At 52.4% G+C, this 18810-nt stretch overlaps 6 protein-coding genes across 6 annotated transcripts; 2 read left to right on the forward strand and 4 right to left on the reverse strand.

The window, feature by feature from the left end:
• Positions 1–319: 319 nt before the first annotated feature.
• ATEG_06923 (coatomer subunit gamma) lies at positions 320–3405 on the reverse strand (the record flags this gene model as incomplete). The annotated part of the gene is made up of 6 exons (XM_001209609.1): positions 320–552; positions 604–1419; positions 1475–1822; positions 1876–2788; positions 2916–3226; positions 3330–3405. The coding sequence occupies 6 exons, from the start codon at positions 3403–3405 to the stop codon at positions 320–322; spliced, it is 2697 nt and encodes an 898-aa protein (XP_001209609.1).
• A 497-nt stretch (positions 3406–3902) lies between these two features.
• Positions 3903–4813, forward strand: ATEG_06924 (uncharacterized protein; the record flags this gene model as incomplete). The annotated part of the gene is made up of 4 exons (XM_001209610.1): positions 3903–3940; positions 3990–4172; positions 4243–4601; positions 4671–4813. The coding sequence occupies 4 exons, from the start codon at positions 3903–3905 to the stop codon at positions 4811–4813; spliced, it is 723 nt and encodes a 240-aa protein (XP_001209610.1).
• Positions 4814–5299: 486 nt separating this feature from the next.
• rsmA (putative bZIP transcription factor (Fcr3)) lies at positions 5300–6375 on the reverse strand (the record flags this gene model as incomplete). The annotated part of the gene is made up of 3 exons (XM_001209611.1): positions 5300–5816; positions 5913–6175; positions 6247–6375. 3 exons carry the CDS (start codon positions 6373–6375, stop codon positions 5300–5302), a joined length of 909 nt encoding a protein of 302 aa, XP_001209611.1.
• A 1421-nt stretch (positions 6376–7796) lies between these two features.
• Positions 7797–9254, reverse strand: ATEG_06926 (casein kinase 1 family protein; the record flags this gene model as incomplete). The annotated part of the gene is made up of 4 exons (XM_001209612.1): positions 7797–7893; positions 8023–9049; positions 9110–9182; positions 9243–9254. 4 exons carry the CDS (start codon positions 9252–9254, stop codon positions 7797–7799), a joined length of 1209 nt encoding a protein of 402 aa, XP_001209612.1.
• A 1033-nt stretch (positions 9255–10287) lies between these two features.
• ATEG_06927 (uncharacterized protein) lies at positions 10288–10644 on the forward strand (the record flags this gene model as incomplete). Its single annotated transcript, XM_001209613.1, has 1 exon — positions 10288–10644. One exon carries the CDS (start codon positions 10288–10290, stop codon positions 10642–10644), a length of 357 nt encoding a protein of 118 aa, XP_001209613.1.
• A 1394-nt stretch (positions 10645–12038) lies between these two features.
• On the reverse strand, positions 12039–16726 carry ATEG_06928 (putative cell polarity protein (Tea1); the record flags this gene model as incomplete). The annotated part of the gene is made up of 4 exons (XM_001209614.1): positions 12039–15564; positions 15633–15915; positions 15971–16364; positions 16475–16726. The coding sequence occupies 4 exons, from the start codon at positions 16724–16726 to the stop codon at positions 12039–12041; spliced, it is 4455 nt and encodes a 1484-aa protein (XP_001209614.1).
• Positions 16727–18810: the final 2084 nt, after the last annotated feature.

Raw genomic sequence — 18810 nt, forward strand, 5'->3', positions numbered from 1 at the left:
ATATTATGATTCATGACTGATGGTCCCCTCCGGGTGTGTATGTTAATAAGATTCGTTTTATAGTAGATATTGCTGGCGCATTGCAAAATATATCATGCATACATGTGACCCACAAAAGTGACGAGAACAAAAACATAGACAATGTTGGACGCCTACAGAACGTTCACCTCTAGATCAAAACTGCATTATAATCGGCAAAGTTTTAAAAAGAAACATCAGGAGAAAAAACGTCAAGAACACAAAACAAGTCCGATCTCATAATGCTGGACCCGCTGCAGAAATGCGCCACCAAGCTCATGCCCTATTACAATTTACAAAGTCAAGCAACGGACGCAATCACAGCAGAAGCGACACCCTCTTCCTCCGCCCGGACGGTGATCTTCGTCGTGACACCCGTCTTGCTGGAGTACGCCATCTTGATCAGAGACGCAACCCGGCCCCCGGTTACTGTCTTGCCGAACAATTTGAGGGTGTGCGTGCTATTGCTCAGGGCCACGTCGGTGCCCTCGAGCGGTTGCAGAGACAGAGTAGAGATCAGCTGTTCAGTAGCGTCTGTAGGAAGATTAGCATCCTGTCTGTACAAACCTGGTCTTCGTGTCTTACCTGTGATGCCCTTCATGTTGCTAAGCTGTAGCGTTTCGCTAATCTCCTCGCCATTGGCACCAGTCTGCTCCCAGACGTGGTCGAAGCTGCCAGCGAACGTAGGAATGACATAGTCGCTGCCAGTAAGCTCCAAGTCCTCGACCTGGTACTCATCATCGTATCCGGATTCCTCGGGCTCGCCTGTCGTAGGGTCGATTTCCTTGCTGGTGAACTTGAGGACGTTGGTGAATGACGTGACGGGGACGCTGTGCTCGCCACCAAGCTTCTTGAACGTAACATATACAATGCCCGGCTCGTTCGTAGCCAGCTTCGGCGCAGGGACAATGAACTCCTCCTCCAGGACGTCCTCTTCGGATGGCGTAGCAGCCACCGTGACATCCTCGAGTACAGTGTCGGGAAGGGTGTTCTTGATATCGTACTGCAGCACAACGTGTTCCTTGAAGATATGCTTGACAGCCGTGACGACGTATTCCGTCTCGCTCTCGGAAAGCTCCACAGGAACAGAGGACTTGAGGAGAGTACCGTACTCCTTGAGCTCTGGGATCTGCATAAGCTGTTCGGCGTACTTCTGAGTTGCGGCAGCAGTGGCAGCCTCGGCGACTCCGTTGGCCTTGCTCTTGGTAGGACCGGCCGTGGGCGCCTTGAGGGTCGGGGTGGCAGAGGTAAGCTTCTTCGTCCGCTCCTCAGCCAACGCCTGTTCCTGACTGACCACGGGGATCGTGGAAACATCGAAGGCAGCGGCAAACGTCTGCTTGTCGTTCGAGGTCACATACATGACCAATTGGTGCTCGAATGTCGAGAGAGAGTACATAGAATCTAAATCCCATGATGAGCCGTGGCACTATCACATGACAAACGCACAAAAACTTACCGTTCTTGATGAACGAGGAGGCCATCTCGTCTTCCTCGGCCATCAACCGAAGGTTGAGCGCAGCACGGTCACGCACCTCATCATCGGTGTCGTCAAGACACCGAGTGAGAAGAACGGAGACACTCGACTTGACCTCGGGATCCTTCTGTCCAACGCCAAACTTCGCGAGAGCCGTCACAGCAGCAGCACGAACGATGGCATTCTCCAGAACAACGCGGTTGTAGATGTAACGAATGTACTTGGTCGGGTGAGAGGTCTTGGGACCTTCCACACCGAGAAGATGCAAGATTCTGACAGACAGCTTGGTGAATTCGCAGTCCTCAATGAACTCACAGAGATGTGCGAGAGCTGAGGACAGTTAGCAAACGGCACTTGATAGATTACGAAAGAAAATAACATACCGTCTTCCTTGCTCTCCGGAACGAACTTGATCAGATCGAACATGCTCTCCACAACGCTCCGCTTGAAGTCGTATCCACCCTCGTCCCGCAGGATACCACTCAGGAACGCCAGCATGCCGGCCTGCTTGCTGGGGAACTTCAGGCAGAGTGTGCGGATAGCCTCAACGATAGTAATCTTGAACTCATCCGTGATATCGGCCATGAAACCAGAGATCTGTTTCATCAAACGGTCGACGCTAGCCTCGTTACCGGTCTTGAGAAGCGTGGTGATCGCGAAGGTAGCGATGGAGCGGTTGGAGTTGGAGATGAGCGACTCGATATCAGGGTTGCACACGTTCACAACATGAGGCTTGAATGTGGCGAAGTTGTGGAGGATGCGGATGGCTGCGAACTTGGTGATCGCCCGAGGAGACGAGAGGAAGAGCTGCAAAACGTGAACGGCCTGGGAGGCCTCGGCGTCGGTGACGTCGCGCATATCGCAAATGGCCTTTGCGGCTTCAAAGTTCACCATCTCATGCTTGTGTCGGAGCCAGCCATCAAGCATCTGCATCATGGGCTTGCGCAGACCGGGGTCTTCGTCGGCCAGCTTGGCCGCTAACCGCACCAAGAGCACCAGCGCAGCAGGGCTCTTGATCACACCAGCGGCACCGTACTGTTGAACCATCTTCACCAGGGCCATCCGATCATGCGAACGCATCTGGTAGAGGAGACCAATGGCGTGATATTGGGTCATGAAATTCGACTGCGAGATGGCATGCGCCTGCGAACTGCCGCCGAAACCAAGGAAACCGGTCGATTGCTTCGAGGCCGAGGCGGCTTCCTGGGTCTCGCTTTGCCATCTTCGGACAACGTCACGAGCAATGGGGAGAAGGTGGTACGAGGAAACGATGGCACCGGAGGAAACCCAAGGAGTCTTAGTCGACGATAGCATTCTTGATCAAGCGCTCGCTACCTTGAACGGTGGTGGCCTTTCCGCAAACCATTGTTAGCCAATGCACTCAACTTGGTGTACAACGAACTCTTCGAGGGAACCCGCTTACATCGATAATGCGGCAAAGCGCTCGGATGGCATTAGCCCGGTAGACGACATCGCTACCGACCGCGGTATCCTTCATGATAATGCTCGTCGACATGATCACGTCCTCCGCGGTGTTGGCCAGCTCCTTCAGGATGAGGTACACCATTTGCCGTAGCGACGGATCCTTATTCTGGAACAACTTGGAGATACCGAAGAACAGCGTGGTGGCCTCGTTCGTGGGGAATTGCTCCCCCGTGAAGAGGAGGACGGCAATTTTGGTCAGGAGCGTGCGGCATTGTCGAGGGGAGATGGGAGAGGTATTGAATAGGCGTGCTAGAGGCCGAAAAAGAAACGGAAGACACTGTCAGCAATAACATCCCAAAATCTGACGCGATTGCCCGGAGAATTGGTAAGGGGTAGGGTGGGATGTCCTCACCATCTTGAAATACGGAGGTCCGATCGAGCTTGATCATAGTCTGATCGGCGTCCTCATCTTTCTTCATGTAACTCATGGCGACGGGCTGCCTAAATTGCAGCAGCTGGAACACGCTCTATAGCAATGGTCGGGGAGAAACACTGGTCGCTGAAGTGACGTCGAGGGAGAAATCACAGGGGAATCGAGTAAGGGCGGGATAAGCGATTCTCCTTGTGCAGGCGGTGTATGTTGACGACTACCGCGCCTTGACTACCCGCCGGTCGGGAAGCGATCGAAGAGAAGACGACGGCGAGAAAGGAGTGTCGGAGAAAAGGCGAGGGTGGAGGAGAATGCCTGACGTGAACCTGGCGCAGGCGGATGGATGTTTTGGCGGTTGTAGAGTAGTTGAGCTCAATCTCCAGGTGGCCTCAGCCCGTCCCGTCCACGCAAACAGTGCAAACAGGCGGGAGTGCCTCGACGCATTAACCTTGCCGGCCATCTATAATTATTCTGGTTACCTATTTCCATTCCACTCATTCTCTTTTGGTCCATTGCCTGCTAAGGATCTATTCTGTTTGTTATACATATCGCACAATGCAGGTCGAAGTAAACCCCAACGAAGACACCGAATGGTCCGTCTCTCCGCCAACTCCTCCATCCTCATACTGACCCCCGCCACAGGAATGACATTCTCCGCAAACACGGCGTCATCCCCGAAAAGCCCCAAGACCCAGAACCGCTCATTCAAGAAGCGCTCGTCGAGGCGGAGCGGAAAGCCTACGAGAACCGACTAGAGGACAAAGACCTAGACGAGCTCGACGAGCTGGAAGATGAAGAAGACGAGGAGTTTCTAGAACAATACCGGTGCGTGCGCATATAATGAAAGCGCAACAACATGACCGAACCATGAGCTGACGGAAGGATTGCGACTCAGCAAGAAGCGACTGGCGGAGCTCTCCACCATCCAGCAAACGAGTCTTTACAACCAAGTGTACCCGCTCCAAAAGGTCGACTATGCGCGAGAAGTGACGGAGGCATCTAACAAGGCCTTTGTATTGGTCCATCTGACCTCCTCGTCCAGTGCCAATGTTGAGTCGCGTATTCTGACGGAACTCTGGCGGCAACTGGCCGCCAAATATGGAGATATCAAGTTCTGCGAGATCCGCGGTGATATGTGCATCGAAGGCTACCCGGACCGCAATACCCCGACGATCTTGGTTTACAAGGACGGGGAAATTCGGCAACAGCTGATCACATTGAAAGAGCTTCGTGGTCCCAGAACGAAGATCGAAGGTAGCTCCTCAATTCCTGTAGCGGGTTAAACGTGGCCGGGGGTTCCAGATTCATACTGACGCTGGACAGATTTGGAGCGAATGCTCCTGGACCTTGGTGCTCTCAAAGAAAGCGACGTCCGTCTGAAGAAGCGGTCGGACTCGTCTGACGACGAACGTCCGTCGACGATTAAGAAGACACAGGTCGATGATGACGATGATGACTGGGATTAAGACGAAAACCATAATACAAAATATTAACACACCGGAAGGTGCACCGGAACGTGATGAACATGGCTCTTGTTTCTTGCTTATGATGAAACAGATTCTGGAAATCCTTGATTGAACATGTGGTCCTGGAGACCGACGACCGGATTAGATGTATGTACAAAACCTTTGGTTCGTTCAATTAGCACCGATACGGAGAAGCAGTCACTCCCGAATGAGTAGAATTGCGAGTAAATAAGCAGCATGCAACGTCAACCCATCGCATATTAGAGGAAGACGGTATATGTCCATGACTCCAAGGCGATTTTCATATGACAGCCCTATCGTGTGGTTCCGAAACACAAGCACACAAAAAGAAGTCCCAAAGTCACATCCATCGCCACAATATACACCCAGTAACACGCCAGAAAGACACCCGATTATCCAACCAAGAAAACCAAATACCAAATATATACGTCACATCGTAGTCCGAGCGCAAGAGACCAAGAACAATCAAATCAATTCGTCACGCGTGGCAGCAGCACTCTCTTCGATAATCTTGCGCACCTGGTTCTCCGGGAACGCAGGCCCCTGGCCATCGCACCGCGCCAGACCCTTGAGGCGTTCCGACACATCACCGATATCCACGAGTCCCTGCTTGAACAGCTCGTGCGCCTGAATGAGATCCCAGGTCGCACCCGCATCAAGCAGCTTCTCCCCTGTTTTCTCGCAGATGGTCACCCGATGACGAGGAGCAGGCTCGCCATCCGGCACGAGTGTGGAGGTGAAGTCCGTCGGGGAGTACTTCAACGGGCCCGTCGTGGTGGGTTCGGCGTCTGCGCCGTGCTGTGAATGATGGATGGACTGGGATGTCGCGCGGAGAATTTCATTCTCGGTGGTGAACTTCGCCAGCTGCTGCTTCAGTCGTTCGTTGTCCGCCATGAGTGTGCTGGACTCCTGCTGCAAGTTGTTGACCTTCTCCTCCAGCTCGCGCACATGCCGCTCCTTTCGCTCGCGGAAAGCTCGTTGGCTACCGTGCAATGTTCCGGTCAGCCTCCGTTACGATCGCACTATTTGGTACCAGTTGCCGCATTGACAACGGCAGAAAGAGAAGGACCACACTTACGCCGCCCTGTTCTGAGCCTTTCGCTTGGACTGGGCCGGAGTCATGTTACTGCCCTCTTTCTCCTCGCTGCTGCTCCGACCCATGCCATGGTCGCCGACTTGATCCTCACCATCGGCCGATGCGCGTTCATGGTGAGGGAGGACTTCGTTGCTGGAGATGGAGTGCTTCGAGAAGGACTCGGGCGGCGAGTGCGGCGGGACAAAGGAAGCGGGAGCGGCGGGATTTTGGAAACGCAAGTTGGTAGGATCAAAAGATTGATAGTTCTATATTCCCCGGTGGACGGTTAGTAATTGCGCAAGGCTGGCCGCATGAAGTAGAGGGATGGGAATCAGACCAAAGAGACCAAGGGGTCCTGTAGATCCTCAGGCTGCGAGGTATGGGTTGTCTGTTCGGGGGTGGGAAGGTTATGAAGGCCATAAAGCGGAAAAGGTTGAGACTGAGAGGTATAGTAAGAATAATCCATCTCTGGAGGACTCCTCCTTTGAAAGAGGAACACTGTAGATTGTGAGAGAGGAGGTATAAAGACGATGTTAGAACACTGGGAAAGGCAGATGAACGATGATGACCGTAACGATTTCCATCATGTTCTTGGGGCGTGGAGAGTCTAGAAATCCCATTAGTCAGGCGGGCACGTTTACGATTGGCTGGCCGCAACATCGCCGAACCGGCCTTGCATGACCGGTCGTTTTAGAATATACTTAGGACAAGGCAAGACCTTACAATCCACAACAAAGTGCATCATAATAACAGCTGAGATTAGATAGATGGTGAAAGACGAGACTATATCCTGTACGGTCCTCCACGGACTTGATGGCATTCGAGAATGCCAGGGCAGCTCGAGATACCTTCCAAGACCCGGGCCTTACGCGAACCAGCCTGTCATCACATGGAGTTGAGAAGAATAAAAACAATGGGAGACAATTAAGCGAAATAACACGATTGACGCAGACACCACCCCGGAAGCGACCCTAGCCAGATTCCGTCGCCAATCACCTCTCCGAGACGCGTATTCTCTCGTTGTCCAGATCCACCGCACGTTGTCCCATTCTTCCGTATATTTGCCCAGCCATACGGCATCGGTTCGAGGACATCGGCGGCTTCCAGACTCAAGACATCTGAGAAGAACCGCTCCCCAATACATGCACCTCCGCTGTCCCTTCACATTCATCGACCCCTCAATGATGCGTCATATGACAATCTTGGATAACAAAAACAAAACAGCAAAGCATGTGCGAAAAGGAAAACAAGCAGCATAACAAGCAAGGGATAGTGCAGGGAAATTGAAACAACACAGTTTTCCGACATGAGGTTTACGAGTGATCGTAAACCCGCTGCGGATAGAGACTGAGAAGTTTCACGTTGCATCGTTGTCAGTCTGATCCTTCAGTCATTTCCCACGAAGATGTTGAACGCGGGGAGGAAAGTTAGACATGACATAGCCACAGTCAGAGCGTTTTGAAGCTGCCATCGAGAGCCTTTTGCACCGAGCGAATCACGTAGGCTGAAGAAAATTGAAAAACGCCACGAGATCGATGCAGTGGATGGACGAATTGGCCACCCACATGGGGCAAAAAGGCGAAGATGAATCGAAGGCAGGCGAACATGTCGGAACAAAACGCAACGGATCGAAACGGGCGGTACCGGAGGACGATCGAAAACGGGATAATGGGCTAACAGATGCAAGGAAAGAAAATAAGAAAAATAGCACGAAGGGAGACCCAAGGTGAGATCAACGTCGGAAAAAGATATGCCACCAAGTGCGGAGAATGACCGGTATCACGATATCCCTGGGCTCGTCGAGACAACCTCGTGCCAACATGCAGAGCAGCCGAACGAAAAGCTCCAAGAAGTCTCCCGTTCTAACCACCCCCTCATGCTACACAATTAGTACCACTGAGCACCATACCCATCGTCCCGCTTCGAGCGACCACCAGCAGGTCCATATGCACCTGAAGCAGCAACCTTGGAAGCCGAACGCAGCCTAACGCCGAAGACTATGAGATTAGTCAGATTCTAGGACTCAAACGACCTCTACGAGGGGGTTCAGGGGAAAGCACCGAACGCAGAGGAAAGGGGTTCCCTACACGGAACCTAGGTTTCAGATACTCACATCCTATCGCTTCCTCCCACAGCACGGTTAGTGTCCGGGGTGTTGTCCATGGCTCCACGGTCGATGACCTTGCGACGCTGGCTGGAGATGGCACCGGGCTTGGCGGCAGCACCAGGAGTGCCCATGGGAGCGGCACCGACGCCCTGACGGCGCTGCTGCTCCTCAGCCTCCTTGTCCTTCTTGCTGTTGGCATCGACGATCATGGCCGCGTTCTTCTGGTACTTGTAGACTGTCCAGTCGAACACGTAGTCGTACTGGAACGACTCACGGACAAAGAGGTCCCGGAAGATCTTGCGGAGGTAGGAGTAGTCGGGCTTGTCATCGAACCGCAGAGAACGGGTGTAGTTCAGGTAAATGGAGAATTCGTTGGGGAAGCCACGGCAGAGAACCTCGGTGGGAGTCGTCATCTTCTTCTCCATGATGCGGTCGTACTTCTGCTTCTTGGTCGCGGCCTTCAGACCCTGCCAAGGGAGAGTGCCACGGCAGAAGTAGAGCATCACGTAACCCAGAGATTCCATGTCGTCACGACGAGACTGCTCGACACCCAAGTGAGTGTTGATGCTGGCGTACCGAGCGGTTCCGGTAAGATTCTTGTTCTCGCGGTAAGGGATGTGGAAGTGCGTCTTGGGGTCCCGGTACTTCTTGGCCAGACCGAAATCAATGACGTTGACCTGGTTGCCGCGCTTGCCGATGCCCATCAGGAAGTTATCAGGCTTGATATCACGGTGAATGAAGGATTTGGCGTGGATGTATTCGATGCGGGAGATGAGCTGGTCGGCCAAGAGGAGAACGGTCTTCAGGGAGAATTTGCGGTTGCAGAAGTTGAACAGATCCTCCAGACTGGGACCCAACAGATCGATGACCATGGCATTGTAGTCGCATTCAGTACCGAACCAACGAACGAAGGGGATGCCAACACCACCAGCCAGAGACTTGTAGACACGGGCTTCGTATTCCAGTTGGGGGTGCTTAGCCTTGACACTCTCGAGCTTGATAGCGATCTCCTCGCCGGAGATGATGTTGGTGCCTAGAATCTGTTAGCCATATACGTGATAAGATTTTGGGTTTACTCTTGCAGGTCACGCACCGAGATAGATGTCACCGAAACTACCGCTGCCGATCTTACGGCCGATGCGGTATTTGTTACCGACACGCAAATCCTGGGGAATCTAGTCAGACGGATGTCACCGAAGGATGGGTGGAGATGAGATGATGCTTACCATGGTCGTCATCTTGGTAGAGTGTGCAACAGCGAACTGCTGTGACTAGCCGATGACACTGAGAGACAGTCAGAATATGAAGCCGGAGATACAATGCAGAAGCCGAAGGACAGAATCAGACGAGGTACAGGAGGGGAAAGAAGGAGGAGAACAGAGTGAGAGGAGAGGGGAAAGCCACCACCCAGCAATGGACAACGGTCAGCTGCAGGCGCGTAGAGCGGCTTGGCGGAAGGAATCTGGCCGGTGACAAAAGGCCACAGAAGAGCCAGACACTCGGAGATAGAAAGAAAGAGGGAGTGAGGGAGTACGATGGGAATAGATCACAGAGAACGGACAGTGAATACTCACATTTGACGGAGTGAAAGGCGGGAAGGAGGAGGGAAGTGAGATGGCGGTGATGTCGACCAGACCGACCGACCGACCGAAGGGAAAAGGCGGAGAACAGAAAGGAGATTTCCAGCTGACCGACCTCGAAAACGGCAGGCAAATCGCAGGAAAATACCGCACCCGCGAGATGGAAGAGAGAGAAGGAACGCGAACGCAAGCAAATGCAACAGAAGATGATGGATAGTAGAGGAGAAATCAAGGGCAAAGCCTTGATATGGCAGGAGGAGGGCTTAAACGGAGGAGGATAGGGAAGAAGAGGAAGAGGAAGAAGGAGGAAGAGAAATAATGAATAATGAGGGAGAGAGAGAAAGAGGAGGGGGCGGGTAAGAAAACACCAGTGGTTGTATTGGTATGGTAATTCCGCCGTCACAATTTCTCTAGCAGGAAAGAGCCTGATTCTACCTAGGACGGACCGCAGGTACCGCTACCTATCTTCACTATGGCCAAGTCAAGGTTCTACCAGGTACTTCTACAAAGACTAATGCTTCCAGAAATCATCTTTCAATAATCCTCTGGTCGTGAAGATCCTTTCACAGGTACCTACCTAAACAAATGAAGTCACTAGAATACGTTCCCCTATTCTGGAAACCTTTATATCCCGCATAGTTTAGTTAGGTACTAAGGTAGGTGTAACTTTGATAGAATCCTTGTTTCAATCATGTCTGCAGACCTTCTGAGCAATCTTAAATTCGATCTTTCTTCGCTAAGAGACATTCTTCGGGATCTTCTGGATCTATCCAAAATCACACAGGATAGCCTCCAATTTACCGTCCCCTACCTCGGTACCTCAGAAGGGCCAGGATACCCAGCCACCCTCTCTAAACGAAGTCGTATGGACGGAGTAACGTTGGGCGGCAAAAAAGAAGTACGGAGTAAGAAAAAATCAAAAATAGCCTCGCCCGGCCCATACCGCATCGCCTCCCAAGCCATAAAAGTAAACGATCGTTCTCCCGATGGCCACATGGATGACGGACACTTGGTGGAATTTGGTATGTGGCCATATACTCTTAGATAAGTTCATCCACCCAGTCCGTGAGGATCATCTGAGCCCTGCCGATGTTGCTGGATAAATCACAATCACCGCTGGTGTGAGAAAAAGAAAAGATAAAATAAGAATAAATAATAATAACAACGAGGATAATAATAATAAAGGAATACTACCTCAAATCAACCTGGACTGACAGCGGGCGAATTTGGGCAGAAGTGGGTATTCTGGCCTCTTATCCTTATCAGACCCAGATCTGGCAAGAGATTTATATTACCAGAGGCTCCACGTACTCCATAAGCAACAGTACCTCCGTTGTCACCCCACGCCCTTTGAGAATGTACAGGTACTCCGTATGAGTCTTTACAAATTGGCAAGGGCTGAATTATTGTAATCTTAGGCTTTCTCCTACAGACAAATAAAGATTGGTATCGGTGTCTCACCGCTGGCCGATGATCGCCTTTCCTACCCAAACTAGACACCAGGTCCACTTCCCAACGGTCTGTTCTCTGTAACATCCAATAATCCAAGTATGAAGAAATTTAAAACCCCTGGGGGATACTGTAGTTAGTTACGGAGTATAAAGCCAATTTCTTGTGCAAATCCCCATCAAGTTGGAAGTTGTTCGAGCTGCGTTTGCCCACCGTTATACAAACACGTATTCTCTCTCAACTGCCATGTACACACCTTACTGAGCCCCTTGCCAGAGAAAAATAAACACAGTTCGCCTCGTCGTCAGAACCCCAATCCCCCACGACCACCCCCTTGCCGCAAGCCTTCGATCACTCCGACAACAGCCAGTCTATTCGTTAACTGGGCAGGGCTCGTTGGCGCCCATCCCACAAGGAGAACCCGCGCAAACCGTCTTCCCTGGATGGTTTGCAGCACTGACTGTACCACAGACCCAGGCGTCACTACAAAGGAGGAAAAGAGATTCACCAACTCTTATTGGAAGTCAATTGATGGGCGATAACAACCCCACAGAAAAGAAGAAAACAGTAGTAATAGTACAGTCCAGGTCAAAGAGTCGAAATATGAAGGGGTATAAGAAGAAAACAAGAAGTCACGAAGAGAAACTGCATCAAAGATCCAGGTCGGAAAATGAGGCTCAGCATGAAGAATGAAAAATGACATAATGAATAAAAAAGACAATGAAGCAACGTAAGTAATAACGACATGCCCAACGTCACCTGCCCAGGAACAAGGTTGGGTCAAATAGTCGAGCACGAAACAGATACCTAACATTGCGTGGAAAGCCAAATCCGTCGGAACATTTCAACAAGTAGAATCGTAACGCCTTGTTGGTTTTTAACAGACCCCCGGCAACATAAACCTGTTACGGAGGTCAAAAGATCCCTAGGCTGACTCCGGGCCAAGGCATCAACTTCCAACGGAATACAAACAAATCATACGCTGGAAGCACTTCATATCATGTTCGTTGCTGCAGGCCCTTCGCCGGCGTTGCGAGGCTTACTCTTCTCGGGGGAGCTAGACCTAGTCTCGTCCTCATCTAAGCGCCGCCGCCATTCGGCAAGGCTGTCGCTCAGGCCGGTCTCCTTCGTAGGGGTTCGGTCAAAGTCGGACTGTGTGCTCAGGCGGTAGTTTCGATTCGTACTCTCCCAGTGGGTCCGCAGGGCCTCAAGTTCGTTGGCGAGGGAGTCAAGAGCCATGGATCCCCGGTTGTCCGGAAACGGTTCATCCTGAGACACAGCACTGTTGGCTCTGGACCGATTGCCGGCTCCAATCGTATTGCTGGACGCGTTGCTGTGTGTACGAGTGATGCCATTGAGGCCTTGAACAGGTTGCGACTGCCGACGATAATGGCCAACCGACGCTTCGACTTGGTCGAGGAGCATGGTGACCTTCTGCTCCGCATCTGATGCGCGGGTTTCCAGGAGACTATTCTCATGCTTGAGCTGTTCTAGTTCCGAGCGGCTCTTCTCAGCTGCTGCTAGCAATTCCTTCTTGATGCTCTCGTATTCGGCGCGAGACTTGGTCTTGTCTGCCTCCGCAGCAGACAGGTCTTCCCTCAACTTCGCGACCTGGTTCTCAAGAGTGGCGATGGATGCTGAGGTTTCTTGTTGCAGATCATAGATCGATTTCTGCAGCTGGGAACGCTCAACTTCCCATTCCGCTGATGCTTCAGATGACCCAGTGGATTCAGCCGCGCCCTTCTGCGCCGCTTCCAAGTCTGACTGCATCTTCGCGTTCTGCGCCTTGTATCGGGACAGCTCATCCTTCATTCGCTTTAACATCTTCTCGGTTCCCTTGACATAGTGAACAGCAGACTGGTAGTCATTCTCCAGCTGTTCAAGCTTCTCCCTGTAAGCACGGTCGGCTTCTTGCTCGCGAGTTTCGAAGGACATCTTCAAGTCCTCGTGAGCCTTAAGGCTGGCGGAGAGTTGTTGTTCAAGCTCCCGAAGGCGGCCCTGTTCAGGCGTTCCAAATCGAGATCCAGGAGAGTCGACCCGAGGCGAGCGCCGGTCTCCGTAGTTCACACCACGATCACCCAAAAGATCCTTCAGAGCAGCGTGCTGGATAGCCAATGCACCGGCTTCACGCTGCTGGTTCTCCAGTTGAGCTTTCAGCTCCCTATTCTCTGCTGCATGTGACTGGCCCTCTTTCATGGCCGCTTGAAGCTGTCTGCGAAGCTGTAGGCCTTCTCGACTCGCCTGCTCTTGGTAGGCCTCCAGCCCTGCGATCCTTTCCTCCGCACGCCGGAGCTTGTCTGCAGCATCGTCCGCCGCTGCCTGACTAGCCTTCGCAAGCTTGTTGGCCCTTTCAATCTGCTCTTCCAAGACCGCTACTCGCTGATCAGCCAGAGAGCGCATGGACGCTTCTGAGTCAAATGAGGAGGCGCGCTCAAGCCCCAGAAGGAACGCGTTCTTGTGAGTTTCGGCTTCCCTCGCACTTGTCTCCGCGAGTTCCTCCGCATCCCGTAAGCGGCGGGTGGTGTTCTCAAGCTCGGTGGTTCGCTCCTCATGTTCAGACCGCAGCTGTAGAAGTTTCCTTTCCAATCCTTCACGTCGCTCACGCTCTTCCTCGAGCTGCTTCTCAATCAGCGCGGCCTTCTCCGACGAAGCCGTGACGGCCTCGCGTAGACCGCCCAAGTTCGTGCCGAGGTCTCTCAGACGGCTCGATGAATCCTCGACCTTCCTTGACAATTCTTCCTTATCCAGGGTCAACCGTTTCAAGTTAGACTCGGCGTCCGCTCGCAGCATCGATTCCTCCCGGAGGGCAGCTTCTGCTCGGTGGAGCTCTGCACGCAGACTTTCGAGTTCAAGAGCGTTGCTCTGCATATCAAGTTCGGCCAGTCGTCTCCTCGTAGCTTCGCATGTCTCTTCGGCGAGTTCCCGTCCGCGCTTCTCTTGGTCGAGTTCAGACGTCAGGACCTCCAGTTTAGACTTGAGTTCGTTTTGAGCGGCGAGGGCGAGGGCTAATCTTCGGCTAAGATCGGTGGTATGATCGGTGATCGTCTCATCGAGATCCTGATAGCCACCATCGGGCTGAGGCGTGCCGTGCTGGCTACCACCATGGGCGGCCAGCTTGGCGCGCGCATAAGCTGCCTCATTGACAGCTGCGTCTCTTTGATGCTCGACCTCGGCGACCCGTTTCGATGCAATTGCGGCTTGTCGATCCACCGTGGCTTGCATCTTCGCCAACTCCGCCCTCATCGACAGGAAAGCTTCGATTAGAGGGCGATCTTCGTCAGCAAACACATCTGCGGCCCGTTCATCCAAGCCAGGCGCAGACGACGTATTCGGAGTATAGCCTGCTTTCTTGGCCAATGCCAACTCTGACGCATACCATGCATTGCGGCTTTTCATGGCCTCGAGCTCTTTGATCAAGGCTTCTTGGTGAGCGGTCAACCTGGGGGATCGAGGTTCGTCCCCGAGCGTCCGTGAGTTCCTATACGCCCGAGATTCTACAGAACCATCAATGCTGGAATGCCGCCCCAACACAGATTCATCGGCGCTGTCCATGGAGCTGCGATGCCTATGTTGGCGCAAGGAGCGTTGTCGGGATGGCCCACTGACAAGAGGTGCGGCCTCACCGGCTTCCATGGCTCTAGCCGACATTCTCGATGGTGGCTTTGCAGGGACACCGGAATCCTGGGCAAATCTTGGGTCCTTCGGAGATTCCCTCGCCACAGGAGACTCCCGATCTCGGTCACTCCCCAAAGCTCTTACAGTGTCGATTGGGGGCCCGCCGTACGAACGGTCCGGTTTGGTGGGAGTCTTGCTCCGAGGGTTCATTGCGTGTTGTGGTGCGGCTCCACGAGCCCCGGGGGTCGGCGCCTGACCTGGCGGGGGAGGCCCGGACGGTGCCTGTGCGATCGAGGCCCTTGGTAGCCGGGAGCCTGGTCCAGGACTTGGGCCATAGTCCGTTGGCCTGCCCGTCGGACTCATAACGCTGTCCCGGGACGACCCGGGCCGCCGGGGATCGATGGGTGTGTTTTGTGCCTCCCGAGATGTACGGCCAGATTGCTGGCCTGGCTTATCTGCGCTGCCCTTCCTCAAGCCCGACTGTGGCACCCTTTCCCCATTTTGCGTCTCGGCTGGGTACCGTATCTTTGCGGTATCTAGGATATACGTCATGCTCAGCTCCGTGGCATCTCTCGGCGCAGAGCTCGGTTCACCTGCCATGACAATAATCTGTTTACCAAACGCTGTCATGCTGTGTCCAGATCTTGGCGATGGAGCAGGTCCCATATTCTGGAAGGAATACCACCGTCGGGTGGAAATGCGGAAGGCGGCCAGATCACCTAGATCCATACCCTCATCAGTGCGACCACCGAAAATATACATCACATCGTTCACCAAAGCGGCAGCATGCCCCTCCCGTGGGGTAGGGATGAATCCCACACAGTCTAACTGGGCCCACTGATTGGCACGGGGGTCGTAAGACCATACGTCGTTAAACCACTGGACACCATTTGTACCTCCGAACCTAACGGACCGTGAGCAAATCGAGTTGATAATGGAGGCAGTGAAGAACGGAACAGGAGCAAAACGTACAAGTAGAGTTTGTCATTGAAACTCACAATGGTGTGGTTGGTTCTGGCAGGAGGTATTTGACCAGCAGGCGGCCCGCCTTCATGGCTGTTCCGTATCAGGAACTCCCACTTATTCCCCGGATTTTGGAGCTGATTCAGGTCAAAAGCCACCAGATCATTGAAAAAGTAGCCTTCAACCTGTCCACCAAAGACGTAGATCTTGGAGCCGAGAATATTCAGAGTGTGGCCATAACGCCCAGCTGGGCGCGGACCGGGAGGGATAGACCGCGACCATTGACGGGAAGCTTCCAAGATCAGTTACCGAGCTCTTCCGGTGGTAAGAAGCGGCTGGTTACTCACAGGTATTCAGAAGGTAGAGCGTGTCGTCTAACGTGTCATTTTCGTCGACCTTGGTATCGCCGCCGAACACAATAAATGCGTTGCCGACGAGCAAGCTGGCATGGCCTACTCGAGGGCCTGGTCCTTCCGACACGGTAGCAATGGGGAAACACGACAAAGTGCCCCCACTGCTCTCGATCATCCAGAGATCCCCCTTTACGGTTGAACCATCGATCAAACCTCCCATCATGTAGATATCGCCTTCTTTGGAAGCCACTGCATTCACGGCGGCACCGTATCGTGGAAAGGGGTTTCCTTGCGGCGAAGAGAAATTGAGACGACGTTGACACCATGGGTAAAGAGATGCACCGGGGCTCGTTTGGGGACTGGTACTCGCTGCTTGCTGCCGTTGAATCTAGAGGAAAGAGAAATTAGTCGTGATGCTCGAATATAGCTAGGGAGAGCGAATAAAAAGACCACTCAAGGAAGGATTGTGGTCAGAGGGGCCATGACGGGACAACCAACCTGCGACTCGGACTCGGCTCTTTGTCGCATGCGCTGATTATCCGGACTACTTGTGCTGGTGACCGAGTTCAACGAGTTATTGTAACTGCTGCTTGGAGTCGGCGATTGGGTACTCCCTTCCCGTTCCTTTATGGAATTGGGTCCGAACGACGAGGCAGAGGTCGGGGCCCCTTCCGAGGTATGCAGGTTTCTAGTCGCCGGAGGTAGGCCGGTGGCCTGTTGGTTCTTTTTCGATTTGAAGAGAAACGCCATCGTGAGAGTTGAATCGTAAAAAGTCGTTCAGAAAGAGCGGAAAATCGAAGACTCGTGTCGAATGCGAACGCTGGCTCTTCCACCACACAAGGACCAGGTGTTCAATGGACAAAGGGCGATAGCGAACGAATGAGCGCGTCAAGAACAGAAGGAAAGATATATTAAAATGAAAGAACAGACGCCAAACGCGCTCCAGGCTCTATGATGTCCAGCGAACGAGCGACGATAGGGCCCAATCGAGGCCGGACAAAACGACGCGGAGTTGGGGCCGTCGGCGAAGAAGACAAGCAAATTTGTCCAGAACGCTTTCCTTTCCACAAAGACTCGCGTCACGGAGTTCCCAGGGAAAGATGATCCCTTCTACTTCCAAAGGAACTTCGCGACACCTTGGCTGCGGTTTTCAGGGAGCATGAGCGAGTTATGGAGGAAGACGACAGGGGTGGCCGGGAACCAAACTGGATGGAAAGAGACAAGAGAGAAAAGAGAAGAAAAGAAGAAAAGCCCCCAGGAGGAAGAAAGGAAGGGGCGGAGAAAAGAAGAGTGTCGGAGAATAAGAGGAATTAGGATGGAGTCGTGAAGATGGAGACGGTCGAGGAGGAGAAGTGTGCAGAGAGAGAGGAGAGGGAGACCAGAATGGATAATAATGAATAATAATGCGAGGCTCCGGCGTTTCAAAGTTTCCTGGCCAGCATGAATTAGATAATTAATCCTTTTTTTTTTTATTATTTATTTAATTTTTGGAAAAAGGGTAGAAAATGGGGGGAGGTGGTTTGAGTAGTTTGGTTGGTTGGTTTTTTAGTCTCTAAAGGGGGGAGAAAATCAAGAATTTCCTTGACCTTACCGGGTCTTCACGATGGGAAAAATATGGTCCAAATGATAATATCACTAGGATTTCTTCACGATAGAAGAATCAATAAAAATGGAATCAGAAATCGAAAGCATACGGGAGAGCAAACTCCAGGCTAGCTGGGTAATCGGCCTGACGAGGAAAAGACGGTGGCCCACGAGGGTAGGTAAAAAGGAATTGCGTTTTCCACCGCCATGGGCCAAGTCGATATACCCCTGGTAGGCTTCTTCGCCGTCAGGCATGTATGCACCAACTAACTACATAGTTACATGCTTGGGAAGGGTTTATTTTAGTGTATTTCCTTTCTATGTTTATCGGAATTTCAACCTCCTCCCTTTACTATCTCATTATATTGGGGGAGTTAGAGAGATCGCGGACGACACAAAATGAGATGTCGGTAAAAGGACCTGGATTAACTCCAGTTTTAATGTACTTTGACGTGGAGTACCCGCCCAGCGATGCATTCGGATGCATATGAACTGCCTAGGTATTCTCCGTACTGGTCGGTCCCTGACCGTCCTCGCGTATCGATCTGCATACAGTATCTAAGAACAGACTGATTCCACACAATCACCAGCCATTGAATATTTGTGGGGGAATTTAACCCTTCCCCTTAGGCGTCAACGGTTTGCTTCAAAAGCCTGAACGTTAACAATAGACGTATCTATCTTGGAGCAATGGACTTCTTCTCTTCTTCGCCCGAATCCTAATAAGAACAAAGTCCTCAGTGGATGGGTCAAATCTCGACACATCCTTGCAGGACAGAGGCGGACTGGAAGAGACATGCACCGAAACAGGAGCAGCTCATGCCTGAGTACTCCCTAATAATCGAAATAATATTAAGGGAGCCATCATACATACGTCCGAGAGAACATTGATGTTTATGTCCGTCTCTATAAAGGGACTCACTCCTTCGACTGTCCGGTGAAGATGCTGGGATTCATTTAATGATGCGTTACTATAATTATAATTTTTCATCTGCCACCCTCGGATTCCCAGTGCTGAGTGGGGGAGGATCAACAGTGCGCCGTTGGAACAAATGGCAATGACTGGTTGGTGGCACACGGGATTCCTCGACTTAACGCTTAGTTTGGTGGTCTAACTCCAGACACTCTTAGCCAGGGACAGTCCCGAAGAAAGGGCGGATCCAGGGGTAAGGGGGGGCGGTTCGGCTGGTGGTGGGAGTGGTTGAACCATGCCAGCCGACCAGCGAACGCGCCAAGTAAAAGTGTCGAAC

The sequence above is a fragment of the Aspergillus terreus genome, genomic scaffold (assembly GCF_000149615.1).
Source record: "Aspergillus terreus NIH2624 scaffold_10 genomic scaffold, whole genome shotgun sequence".
Taxonomy (NCBI): domain Eukaryota; kingdom Fungi; phylum Ascomycota; class Eurotiomycetes; order Eurotiales; family Aspergillaceae; genus Aspergillus; species Aspergillus terreus.